At 36.9% G+C, this 13264-nt stretch overlaps 1 protein-coding gene across 1 annotated transcript in view; it reads right to left on the reverse strand.

Annotated features, from left to right (window-relative positions):
* Positions 1-13264, reverse strand: part of LOC307019588 (E3 ubiquitin-protein ligase rnf213-alpha-like) — a 48422-nt gene that overhangs the window by 3735 nt on the left and 31423 nt on the right. The window contains exons 39-63 of the mRNA XM_079650595.1: positions 12898-13021; positions 12574-12674; positions 12300-12479; positions 11549-11694; positions 11218-11308; positions 10171-10285; positions 9759-9966; positions 9484-9674; positions 9170-9292; positions 8772-8882; positions 8056-8298; positions 7766-7853; positions 7452-7486; positions 7240-7343; positions 6547-6691; positions 6141-6315; positions 5457-5545; positions 4904-5155; positions 4387-4516; positions 4117-4194; positions 2956-3136; positions 2384-2588; positions 1619-1696; positions 839-1036; positions 259-348 (exon numbers count right to left, since the gene is read on the reverse strand). Coding sequence (XP_079506721.1) covers positions 259-348; positions 839-1036; positions 1619-1696; positions 2384-2588; positions 2956-3136; positions 4117-4194; positions 4387-4516; positions 4904-5155; positions 5457-5545; positions 6141-6315; positions 6547-6691; positions 7240-7343; positions 7452-7486; positions 7766-7853; positions 8056-8298; positions 8772-8882; positions 9170-9292; positions 9484-9674; positions 9759-9966; positions 10171-10285; positions 11218-11308; positions 11549-11694; positions 12300-12479; positions 12574-12674; positions 12898-13021 — 3481 coding nt within the window. The remainder of the gene's footprint in view (positions 1-258; positions 349-838; positions 1037-1618; positions 1697-2383; positions 2589-2955; positions 3137-4116; positions 4195-4386; positions 4517-4903; positions 5156-5456; positions 5546-6140; positions 6316-6546; positions 6692-7239; positions 7344-7451; positions 7487-7765; positions 7854-8055; positions 8299-8771; positions 8883-9169; positions 9293-9483; positions 9675-9758; positions 9967-10170; positions 10286-11217; positions 11309-11548; positions 11695-12299; positions 12480-12573; positions 12675-12897; positions 13022-13264) is intronic.

Raw genomic sequence — 13264 nt, forward strand, 5'->3', positions numbered from 1 at the left:
GGGTGAGGTATTTGTTTGTGTTTAATTACACTGTATATTCTGAGTGAAATATTTTGTTTGAAGTACACTCTGAAATTAGCCCAAAAATAAATAGTATTCTTTGATAAACAGGCGTAGTGGACTGCAATATTTATAAATGGAACATAATGGCAAAAGACATGAAGCTAGTGCCCAGGTTTTCTTTTTAGTGATTTTCTATGCAGTGCTCCTGTTTGACCCTTAAACCAGCCCCATAAACGCAACAAGAGCAACACTTACCCTTTTGAGACGCAGCATGTTTTCCGATCTGAGGGAGGAGAGGAGTTGCCACAGAGAAACACAGTGTCTGAGATTGCATCTGCCCAGAGCCTGAAGAAATAACACAGCACAGTCAAGAGGCTGTCTTATACACTTTGAAAGCACACAGTGAATCTTTATACATCTTTTTACTTAATCTATAGTTTTCTTGTGTTTTTAGGTTTTGGCAATGTATTTAAGATAAGATACATTTTTGAAAAGCTCTATATTCAAATTTGACCTTATTTCCACTTTAATTTGATGATTGATATTATTTAATAAATATTTTCTTTAATGTTGTTGTTTTGTCCAACTGATTGGAGGTGATAATCACCTTACTCACAACCCCGAAAAGTATGCATTAATGGTGACTTTTACACCTTTTCAAGTCAGTCTTAAAACAATAGTTGCGATCCAAATGAACACTGAAGCAAAGCATCCTATTTATGTGCTTAGAATGGAAGTGATTGTCGCCCAATTTGTACTGACACAAAGTAAACTTTCTTAAGCTAAGGGAAACCTTAACTATCGCTCCAGAAATAGAGGCTGCATATGCATTGACCTGCAATACGTGTTTATCGATGCGTTGAACCATCTTCAAGATATCCTGGAGGTAAGTGACCAGTGACATCATGGGGTCCCCACCAGTCATTGAGAGGAAGCCCAGGAGCAGCTCAGCGATCTTGAGTGCCTCACACACCTCACTGTAGGAGTCCAGGTCTCTGGACAATGCGTTCCGATTCAGAGAGGACAGAGTGGCCTGAAAGATAACAGCGTATGAATAGAGCCTGAAGCCATAATCTACTGCAAATATATGCTTTCTGTATTTATATGTTGAACTTTCAAATTTCATAGTGAGAATTAACTAAATGTTTAAATATCTACATAAGAATTACCTCCAAGATGTAATACCGACTATATATTATAAGCTATAATAAAAAGGTTCTAACTAAAGCAACAACATCAAAGTAGCACTTTAAAGGAATGTAATTATCTGTGTTTGTCTTATATTAATTAATTTTACAGTGAAATCTTAGAGAAAATGAATCAGCAGAAATTGTAAACGATTAACACTTAAATAACGAGCTATATCAATGAATGAACTATAACAAAACAATCTTTGGTTTCAGATTGTACCATTGAGATGATTTGCCTTCCTTCTGTTTCTATCATTGTGAATTGGATATCTACAATTTTCTTTATTTTCTGATGCTTAATGACAAAACTAAATCATCAATCCATTTTTAATGTAAAATGTTTAAATTATTAAAAAGCCTTTTCTTAAATGCATGTAAAAAGAAACGTGTGACTTTATTAGGTGACCTAATATATAACTTAATACCTGATGTACTTTTCCTTTAACAGTCTTGAACATGGTTTCATAGTCTCTCTCTTGTGTGTTGATCAGAGTCGGAACTCCCTAGAATAAAGCATACAAATACAATTAGTTTAGTGAAGCAGGGATTTGATACTGTAAAATAAGTCAGGCAACACAGAGCACATAATAACGGAACAGTTAAATACAATGTCACAATCTGCTTGGTGAACATGTCTTACTGTGTTTAAGCCACAAAAATAGATATAAATGAGATTTGCTTAGCCATGAGTAAAACACAACATGCATATAACAAACCAAGTCAAAATAATGTGTCTCCTGTCAAAGGGTCTGTATTGGTTTGGCTTTTGCGAGGCGTGCTGGAGTCTGTTCCTCCTAGACTGTAAAGGGCTAGTTAAGCTTGGGTGTCCATTTATAGTTTTTTTAGAGATGCACCAATTGCAATTATTGATTTTTCGAAAAGTCGATTTTTTAAAATTCTGATCTCAAACCTTAGTTGAATAATTGTTAGCATACAAACACAGGTGAATAATACATGGATTCAGTGAGGACAGAGAGCGTCCAATGTTACACGATGTGTTATGATAGTCTTACACTTATGTGTTCAAAATCATGTGTCAACCATATGAACATTTGAGCAGAAAACATTATGATCTACAATATGGGGCAGAACGTCCGGCCACACGTCATGGCTGATGTTAGCTGACAACCCGCCAGTTTTGACCAGTGCATCTCTATTTGCCCTAACCAATACAAGCTGTGTGAACTCACTGTGCGGGTGATGAGGGGTTTTCCCTGCAGGAAGCGGGTGATGATCTGCTGCTGGATCATGGGCAGGTCATATTGTGTTATTGTCTCATGTCCACGTTCCAAGCTGTACTGGCAGTTGGATAACACCAGAGGAAGTAGGTCCTTCTCAAGCTCATAGCTGATCACATGCTGCTCCCTTAGCTCCGCCACACTCACTCTGTAACTGCTGGGTGACAAAAACATCACAAAAAAAATATCATTGCATGCATTTATTTGAAGATAATACTTTCCAAAGTGTAGTCCACTAGTAGACAAAAAGTGCACTCAACAATGTTTGAGGATCATTAAGGTGTTACAAGGTGGATTTTGTCACCCATATAGCTATTTAATGGCCTGTATTTACAGGCAAACTACTTTAAGCAAGTAAAACCTCTTTCAACGTTCATATGGGAACCTGAATATTGTTTGGAGTAAGAAACGTATCCTTAAGTACAATGACAAACGTTATGGTTAAGAAATAACACAGAAATGTCTGCCCTCTGAAGGAAAACGTTTTATTTAATTTATTTTGTAGCTCCATTTAGGTTTTGTACCTGCTGTCCTCCCCGGTCAGACTATCCACAGCGTTCACCAGCTCGTTGTGTAGCGCCACTAAGTAGCTGACCAGACCGGTGGCACACAGACCTGGTCCCTGCCGCCGGGGCAAGAGGTACTGCAAGTCGCTGTCCAGGTTCAAATCTTGGCTGCAAAATTCATCTGGGATCTTCAACTCACCTGTAAGTTTGAAAGAAGATATACATGATTGATTATATCTTATTAAACAATGTTTAATTATGTGGTCGATGCGATATTTCATTCACATGGTTCAATCAATCACTGCTGCCCTAAATAAATATGTTTTATTTTTGGCCACTGAAAGCTGAGCTCTCTTCCTAAAACAGCTATTTTAAATCAATCATGTTTGTTGCGTGTGAGAAGAATCACAATGCTGAATGTTAACTTTTATTTTATGAATAGAGCAATCTCAATGTTGAGTATCAAAGTTCTTATATTGTAGTAGAAGTAATTCATTACAGTGTAAATGCAAACAACATAACAAAGTAGTTTGCTTAATAGACATGTGGAACAATCGCAATTGCATTGCTTTGGTTGCAAATGAACTATTGAGTTACATTTAAACTAAACTTACAGCAGGCGGCAACAACATTAGAAAAAGAAGATTAGGAGAGTACATGAGCGAGGTAAATATTTGATTTGATTGTTCAATTATGTGTAAAGAAATGTAGAATATTGGAAAGGGAAACTGAATATTGAAGATATGTTCGATACTTGTTCTCCACATGTGTGAGTAACTTCCACTCCCTTGTTGACAATCAGCTAATTGAGGCTGTGATTGTATTAGCTGGCATATAAGAGTCCTTAAGACGATGTTTTTGTGTTCTTCGGTTTGAAGCCACACGTTTTTTTGTAATACTGCGCTGCACGGCTTGACAGTAAACTAAAGTTATTATTTATTTGTCTGTGGAAGTATGACAGAGCAAAGGAAAATAAAAGTGACGAAACAAACAAAATATGTGACCTCTGTCTGATGTGTGAGCGCGTCGGCCAAAGCAAAGGATAGGAAGGAACAAATACGATGTTAGAAAAAATTGCTATTTTGGAGAGGAAATGACATTTCTTTAAATGCACCCAGTGGAAATGCTTCCATCAGAAATCTATTGGGACACAATCAGGAGGATGAGTGGGTTACTTACTGCTGGTTACAGACACTCTGAGCAGATTCCATGTCTTCAGAAAGATGTTAATGTGTTTCTCATACCACGTCTTCATTTCTGAAAAAAATATGTTGAAAATATAAAGATAGTAAAACAATATATGGATGGAGGAAAAGAAAAAATTAATTGTGTGAAATGTCACTTTGACATTTGTTGTTTTCTGCCCCACTAAGCCTCCCCCTCAACTGAGAGTCGGTCCAACAAACAAGGCTTGAGTCTTGACACAGCTCAGGTAAATATAAGTTGTACCTGTTTGCTTCTCAATGAATTCTCCAACGGAGCCCACTATCTGGTCAGTTGCGTTCTGGAACATTCTCACCAAGCGTGTTTGCAAGATTACGATGTCTGGAAGGAGCTTGATCTGCCGAAATTCTTTCTCCTGAAAAAAAACCCAAAGCAAATTAAACAACTGCCCCATGGCAAATGGATACTTTAAAACTATAAAACAAATTTTGGGCATTGTTTACATTTTATCTCAAGTTTGCATAAAATAAATGTCAAGGAGAGTCCAACATGTGAAGAGTTCATCCTTTTAATGTTCAATCTTACTAAAATTAACCCACTCATTTAATTCGATTTTAATGTTGTGTAAAAGCGGAAACTTTATATTTCTGCTAATTCAATGTGAAAAACATAACCAACATCATCCCTTGGAAATGAATATCAACACATTTTTTAATAGTGTTTGCTTTGGATCAAACTGTTTGATAGAGAGGTAATTTCAAAGCCATTTTGTCATAAATCTTTACATCACAAAGACGTTCACCTTCTGCAGGAACCTCCAGAGAAGCGGAAGTTCCTCCTTTTGATCATTCTGCTCCAGAATGTGTGTTAGGCTGAGCAACGAGAGCCTCTCCCTGCAGCTCCACACCGCTGAGCTGTGGACCTGAGACCCCTGCGGTAGCGACGTTAGGAAAGTACAATCATCACCGAAGGTTGCCCTCATGATGAAGTTGGAGGATATACGGGAGTCGGTTCTAATGCTGGCCTTGGCTTCTTGTAGGAGTTGATCAAGATCCTTGACACAAAATATGTATTGTAGTTGAGATAGAGTTTACTGCAGCAATGGAAACATTTGTATGAAGCAAGAAAACAACCAAAACATTAGCATGTTGAATACATATCAGAATATTAAGAGAAGCAGTTTCAAATGAAACATAAGTGTATTATTATAAAAACATTACTCACATAATAACATTCATGACTAGACTACATTTTCTACATATGAGTCTAACTGCCTATTTTCAATTTATAAAAACCTTAATCGTCACTCTTAAGTTGAAAAGAAGAATCTACTGGTAAAAGGTAAAAGGTGTTACCCTCAACAGTGGTGTCATAATATCAGCAGCCACAGTAGTCTCCCAGCTGTTTCTGGATCCTTTGGTTGTTAGGTTAGGATCAATTCCAGCTAGTCAAAGTCAAACAAAAGGCATAATGTAAAATCAAGCATGCATTTTGTTCTCTACAGCTTAAAATACTTAAATATATAAACAGAAACATTCATAAATAGTACGCTCCTTTCATACAAATAGAGTTTTCTCTGTGTATCTTACAGATTTAGTCAAGGTAAGACCATATTTTAGTTTCTGTATTCCTGAATTGTATCAGAATTTGGCAATGGGTTCTTTCATCCCCCATGAAAAAAACAAGTCATAATGTCTAAGCCTAAAAAAATTCAACCTTCATTTTTTTCTTTTCTTTTTAGATTTCTCTCTACTTTTAGCCATGATGATTGTTTTGATAGAGGTGCAGGACTTATATTGCAGAGGAAAACAAGGCTGCTGTGAATCAAGTGTGACAGGAGCAGAACATGCCCTGAAACTGTGATATTAAGCAGCTCCTGGGCACTGCAGAGGTGAGCACTCCTTGAGTATGGCAACTACTCCATGGTACCATGTGTTTGTGTATACCTGTATTGTAATGAGTACTGTGTACTGTACTTTGTGTGAATTCAAAACAGAATTTCCCCTTTGGAGATTAATAAAGGTTCATCTTAATCTTACATAGACTGGGCTGTACTAGGTCTTGCAGAGATCTGATCACCAAGTGGACAGTTGTAACCGTGTCGTCAGCTCCTCTTCCAAGAGCCTGTGAAAGCTGATCCAGATCCTTTATTATGTGAAGACTGAGAAACATACAAACATCCTCCACTGGTGGCTGGATGATGCGCTGGACAAACTAAAATAACAGAGAGTGGACATGTGGTAGTCAGATTTAAAAGAACAGACAAATTAGTAGTGTTTTATATCTATTTTGCAGAGATCGCTATTTGGATATCATTTGTGTATATCCTAGCTGCTGTACAGACAATATCAACTCTGACATATCGTGCTAACTATTCAACAAATTACCCAACAGTGCAAAATTGCATTTCACTATAATTGACATCTTATTTTTAGAGCAACTCACCTGGGACTTCTCTGAGGTCCCAAGCAACATGGCCAGATGTGTAACCAGCCTAATCAGCGTAAATGGACTCAGAGACATGTTTTTAGTGTCTGTGTTGTTTCCCTGCTCAGGGTCTCCTAGGATGTGGCCAGGCCTTGTGCGATCCCTAGAACAACAAATTACAGCATTGGTCAGTTAGTAGCCCTGGGGAGTTGTTTACATCTGCACAGCAGAAGTCTACATGACATTTGGTACAACAACTATTTAATAAATGGCTTGAACATAGTCACATAGATTACTCTAGTGTTGCTACTCTCAATTGAATGACAATCATTTGATTTTGTTCAATCTTAAACAGACTCTAAATTTCTCAGTTAGGAGTTTGGATTCTGGAGAAATAGTTGTAACTTCAGTATTTCACATAAATCAATGGCAATATAATAGACATTGTTCTACAAAAGGACCATAAATATGAAAATACTGTACAAAAGTCGCTTTGGGGTGGTCATTTATCTAGTGTTTACCAAAATGTTCCACTTCAATTTAATTACATTTGCATGTATTTTGCCAATACATTGACAACTATATTCCCAAACTGAAAAGAGTATCTTTGTGTCCTTACTTTTTTCTGCCAACAAATATCGTTATACATTAGTTTAGATTGATCCCTCCCTATATTATTTCCACCCTACTATTCTGTTTTATAACACTCACTGCTGTAGATTAATCGGTCTGAATCCTTGCAAGGGAGAATGTTGCTCCCCTCCAACCTCCTGTCCACACTCCAAACATCGGCCTCTCTGCATGGGCAGGCCGCACTGCGGGGAACATATAAGGTCAAATATGTGTTCCTATCTACTGTATGCATTTATTTCTTCACAAAGAAGTGAAATTAAGTTTACAGGAAGTGCATTAAAAAACCTTACCTCGTCAACAAAGCATGGGTGATTATTTGGACACACTGAAAAACAATTAAACAGTTAAAATATGCTTAAATCATCTGTATAACTGGAACAGAAGATAAAGTAAACTAACAATCAGTAGGTGGGTTTATGTGACTCAGCATTAACTATGATGGTGCAACCAAGAGCAGTACAGAATACCTTAAGATATTTAGACATCTTTAATAGAAAATCTTATTTTGAGAAATTATTTTACAAACCAAGATACAAATATCCAAAAAATGATGCAAAAAATACAATATGAAATGTTGGCTGAATTATGAATGAATCAAACTTACCATACCAAGTGAGCTTCCCATAGTCTTGTTGTATGGCTGCCTGGGCAACAGCTAACATATCATCAGGCATTGTAGGTATAAACGCTGCCTGTTAAAGCAAATAAAGATAAATTGTTAAAGATGGCTTGAAATAAATATTTTTAAGCTTTTCCTTAAACAGTTGGATTTACATTTTTTATTCCAATGTATCAGCTAAGTATTAATGGATTTACAGAATTTTTTTAATGTATTCTTCAAAGTTGTAAAATGTACTTTTAATGATCGAGAAAGGGCAGATATGACACGTTTACCTGCATATTTTCAGGAGACAGACCAAGTTGCTTGAGTGGCATCACCAGTAGATGAGTTCCAGTGAGCAGCACAGCTGCCAGGTGGATGTTTAGCTCGATAATAGTGTTATTCATAATAGTAAGGTCATGGGTTATGGCCAGGGATCCTAACCTGTTGTGAACCAAGGCTGAGGCAAGATCCCTTACTTCTTTTTGATATAGATACCTTGAGCCCTGGATGAGTTCTGCAAATGCATGGCAAATCTATGGGGAAGATATAAGACGATAGACAGTGGCAATTAGATTTTTTTTTCTAAAGCACCATTATAAACCACATTATTAGCTAAGGATAGCTGATCAATAGCACTAATCGACAAAAAGTCCCCAAAAAATGTAATCAAGACAATGTCAATTTCTGTATCACAGAGAACCAGATATTCCATTGTTTTAATTCTCGATTTGTATATGTTTTCATTATTTAGAAATCCACTGATATTCCACATTATAATGAGTGTTTTTGTCACAAGGAGTACTCATCAGCTTTTGAAAACTGTTGTATATCTGATGTCTCTGGAGTTTAAACTGCTGGAGATGGGATCAGGGACCTTAGGATGTATTACAGAAAACCCATTTCTCTAATTGGATTATATTTTCCCGATGTACAGGCATTAGTTTTGGCTGCTTCCTATTGTTTGCTAAAGGGTTGATGTTTAAAATAATATTCAATTTCTTCGTACCTCAGAGGATGGATGAAGGCTAGTATTTGCAGATCTGTACAAAGTAGTAACCTCTCGAAAAAGAGCCAGGAGAATGAACATTGTTCGCTTTCTTGGTGGAGCGGTGCATTTCTAAAACAATGGATGACAAACAAAAAGTATTAGTCAGCAGCTTCTATTCAGATCGAATGAATGTGTGGTCCCAGTATATGGAAATGAAAATGAAAGCATAATAATTTGTTTGCCAGTTTTTAAAATATATAAATCTATATAATTGCCCTTCTATGTATCTGTTGATTTTCCTTTTTTTTCCTTTACTGTAGTGTGTATTATAATTATGCAGTCAATTGTAGTGAACATTAAGTCACTCAATTTAGTTCAAGTCAACATTCAAGTGCAAACTGAAAAGTTTAAAATACCTCGCAGACGTCTTCTATCTGCTCGACATCACAGTCCACTACTGCCTTGGCCACTGCATCCCTTATAGTCTTGTATTCCTCCCCATACACAAGATACTGATCCATCTGGCCTTCATCTACATTCTGGTCACACGAGTTAGAAGAGCAAAACAAATTCAACCATATGAATGAATATTTTGTGGATTTTGAGATTTCCTGGTTGCATATTTATGTAAATGAAAACCTGAATATGAATAAAATGCCTGCATCACGCAATAATTGTGAACAGTATACATACAATTTTGTATTAACATAGCAATTTAATGGTGTTGTACCTGCTGATGGATATTGTTAGGGAAAAGCCAGCTAAACCGCGGTTGTTTGACAAGAGTCTGGACGGACTCCACACCCTGCCATTCACTGAGTTTGCGGATCAGGTAAATGCGGTACCAATCATTCCCACTGTCCTCACAGACTTTAATCACCATTTTCAGGAAATCTTCTGATCCATCTGGGAGTTTTCTCTCTGCAACAGCAACATAGTCCAACTTTTTATTATGTATTTATTTGTTAAACCAATTTAAACTGCCGGCAGGTTGCTATCTCTTACCATACAGATCGTCACTGATGAGCTGGGCAGCCATGGTGAGCGAAAGACGCAATCGTGCAATGTCCTGCAGATGTTGAATAGACACTGTTGCTGGAACAGAGTTGACTTCAGCCAAAAAGAAGTGTAGGAATTGTGTTTCATCATTGTAAAATGGCTTCACTTCTAAATCTGTGAAGCCTTCCTGAGGCATCTTCTCCCACATGGAGTCCTACAAAAACAAAAAAAGTAAAAGGAGCATGAGTTAAAGAAATATTGGTTGTGAAATGTGAAAATGACTTTTTGGAGCTATAACTTACTATAGACTCTCACAGCAAGTCTTATCATGCTTCGTGGGAAACCAATTTATTTGTGAAGCATTTTGAAATGTTATGAAATATTAAATGAAATCTTAAATATTTAAAATATATTTTACCTCCAAGCAGTTTATGTACAAAGCATACAACTCTGCTTTATCATCCTCGTGCACAAATCTGCTTTCTTCAACAGATGACAAATGCTGCTGCAAATATTCCTGGACTTCGTCAAAGCTGAAACACAATTAGGTTGATCATATGTTTTGTAAAATGCAGAAGATCTTTGCAAGGTGAAAATAAATCAATATTCGATTGCAATTCAAGTGTCAAGTGGAGAAAAATGTATTCCTCAACCTGGTTTTGGCTCTGTTTTCAGGCTTTAGAAAATCTAATCTTTGATGGGTGTGTGGTGGGAAATTATCTCAAAGAGTGCATTGCTCTTGAATGCAGCTCTAGGCCTGACTCCTCCCCCAACCACTCCCCCTATCAAAATCAGAATACCTTTATTAGTCCCACAAAGGGGACATTTACAAGGCACCTGTTGGCCCTGTCTGTCATGGTTGGTGGTACAGGTAGGCAGTCCCTTTGTAATACATGGATAAATTGGTCTTCTCAGTCTTTTATGATATGCTCACTTGATGCTTTCTTACAGTTTGTCCTGCTTATTGTCCTGCACAACAGTGATTTGTTAAAACCTATACCTGTGGTGGGTAGGACCAAAACATTTAAATTGTTTGAATGCCGCATGGTGAGCCATTTTAACCCACTTTTTACCTTTTTGTCTGTTCACCTGCTGCTGTTTTCCACAAGTTTGAGGTTAACATTTGCTGCCGTATAACAGCATTGGGATTAAAATGATCGCGAGGATGCTTGAAATGCATGACAATTACTAGTACTACTACGGGTTACTGTAAGAGGTGTGCATACACCGGGGCTTGTCTAGTGATTGGGGTTTACGACAGACATGTGAAAGGTTTAACATGCCAAAATAATACTGCCTACCCCGCCTTTTTAAATCTATTAAGACATTTTTTTACAACCACATCCCTAAATTGCTGGAAGCAGCAATGAAATCAAAATCCTCTGAAACACTACTGATGGAGCTGATATGTATGTATATCTGCCAGCTAATCATTTAAGTGAATTTTTTTAATTTAGTTGCCTACCTGAACTTCAGCAGCAGCTTGAGGATCACGGATCGCACGACTGGGTTTTTATCTGGGGACTCGTCAAAAGGTGACAGATCTTGGTGTATATCTGTTATGTTCTAGTTTTGAAGATGATTTAATGTAAATATTAAGTGACAACATATAAAACAACTGGGATAAAAGAAATATAAATTGTCAAAATACTGCTTGCACAAAATTATCACATTTCCATAGTCAGACAAAACCGGGTTCATTGGAAGAGACAGGGATCAGAACAAAAAGGAGGCAATAGTATACGATACATGATATTTAGTTAGATATTCTCTGTCTGAGCTCTAAGTAAAAGTACCTGTCTCAATAATCAGGTAGGACAACAGGTGGGTGATAACATGTGTTTCTGGTGGAGTGTTGTCTTTAAAGCACACAGTGGAGAGCAGATCAATGAAGAAGCCATTGCAACGCCGACTGAATTCTGCATTTTTCCTCAAAGAAACCCTGAAGAGTCACAAAAAATGCAACATAAAAATTTGTAAAAGTTAGAGTGATGACATCTACCCATGTTTATTCTAAAATTAATCAAATGATCCCCAACATAATACACAGGTGACTTCTTGCTTCAGTTAAATTCCACTGTTTGTTTTCTGAGTAATTCACAGTAACATCCAGTGAGACACACCTGTTCACACCCATCAAATGGAAAGCAATGGTTCTATACCATGACTGACATGCAAAAGACGGGTTAGGTGTATACACAATAGAACAATCCTTGGGTGCTATTGGTTTCACCGATCAATGTCTGAAGAGCATATATTTTTTATATGCAGCTAGAAAGAGTACAGTCTAAAAAAGTCTCTTGTAAAGGCAAACAAACAAGTTCATACTAGCTTGTATAAAATTAACAGCTGAACCTGTAAGCTCTAAAATGGCTTTTGTGTAATTTATCTTGGCTCCTGAAAGACTTAATTGTACCCTTGGATTGTTACAGGTGTTAATTGTTTTTTGTGACAGTTGTTCCATTATAGAATGAATGAAATAAAAAGAGAATGCATCATATACTGTAAGAATAAATGGTACACCGGTTTTTCTGTTTTTAAACTTACCTGATCTCTTCAGAGACATGTGGCTGAAAGTCATTTGGTAACTGCTGCCAGCATTTGGGACAAGAAGTCTGTCCTGCATCAATGCTTGCCCTGACGCATGTTAAGCAGAACATGTGATGGCATGGCAGCTTTACAGGGTCCTGAGGCTCCCTTGTGCATATGTCACATTGAAGTCCAAACCTTTATCAAAATAAAAAGGGATTGATGATTCAATGAAGTGCAAAAAAATAACATTCGGAAAGTATTTTATAAAGAATAATAAACTACCTCCTACCTGAAAAGCTGATCACTTGCCCCCTGCTTACATGAACTTAGTATTTCAACCACAGCTCGAAAAGCCTTCATTGATTTCACATCAGAATTTCCCTCCAGAACCTTTAGAATGGGCCAAAAACATTGGAGTAAAAAACAAATATTAATCATTGTATTTTCAATTTTTCTAAAGTGTAAAATATAAAAGTGAAATGTAACATCATACCATAAGTGTGAAGATACCTATTCAACACCGAAACTCTTCTCAAGGTAAAGAAAGAATGAATGTAGGCTCCACTGCTTATTTATGTTTCTATTGAGAATATTTTGCTAAATAAAAGTCTACTAACCTTGTTAAGGTTTGAATCTGATTCAGTACCAGTGTTCTAAGCTGATTCTCATCATTTTGGAAACCCAGCAGCATGTGGTCCACAAACAATGAGAGGATGTTGATGCGCTTCCATCCTTTCCTTTAAAATATTAAAAAACATAATCTTGGTTAATGTGTTGTACAACACCATACTTTCTTTCCATCATTGGGGAACATAGCATCAGATGGTTTGAATTATCATCTCGCTTGTTAAAAACATGGCCTTTGCAATGTGAATAAACCCACTTTAAGTTTCCCCTTAACCTTAATAGGTTTAATATAAGTATTTAAAAAAAAATCTTCTGACTGTAGTACAAGTGTTATTTATCAATGCCTGAAACTC

Source organism: Notothenia rossii (assembly GCF_949606895.1).
Source record: "Notothenia rossii genome assembly, chromosome: 1".
NCBI classification, from domain to species: domain Eukaryota; kingdom Metazoa; phylum Chordata; class Actinopteri; order Perciformes; family Nototheniidae; genus Notothenia; species Notothenia rossii.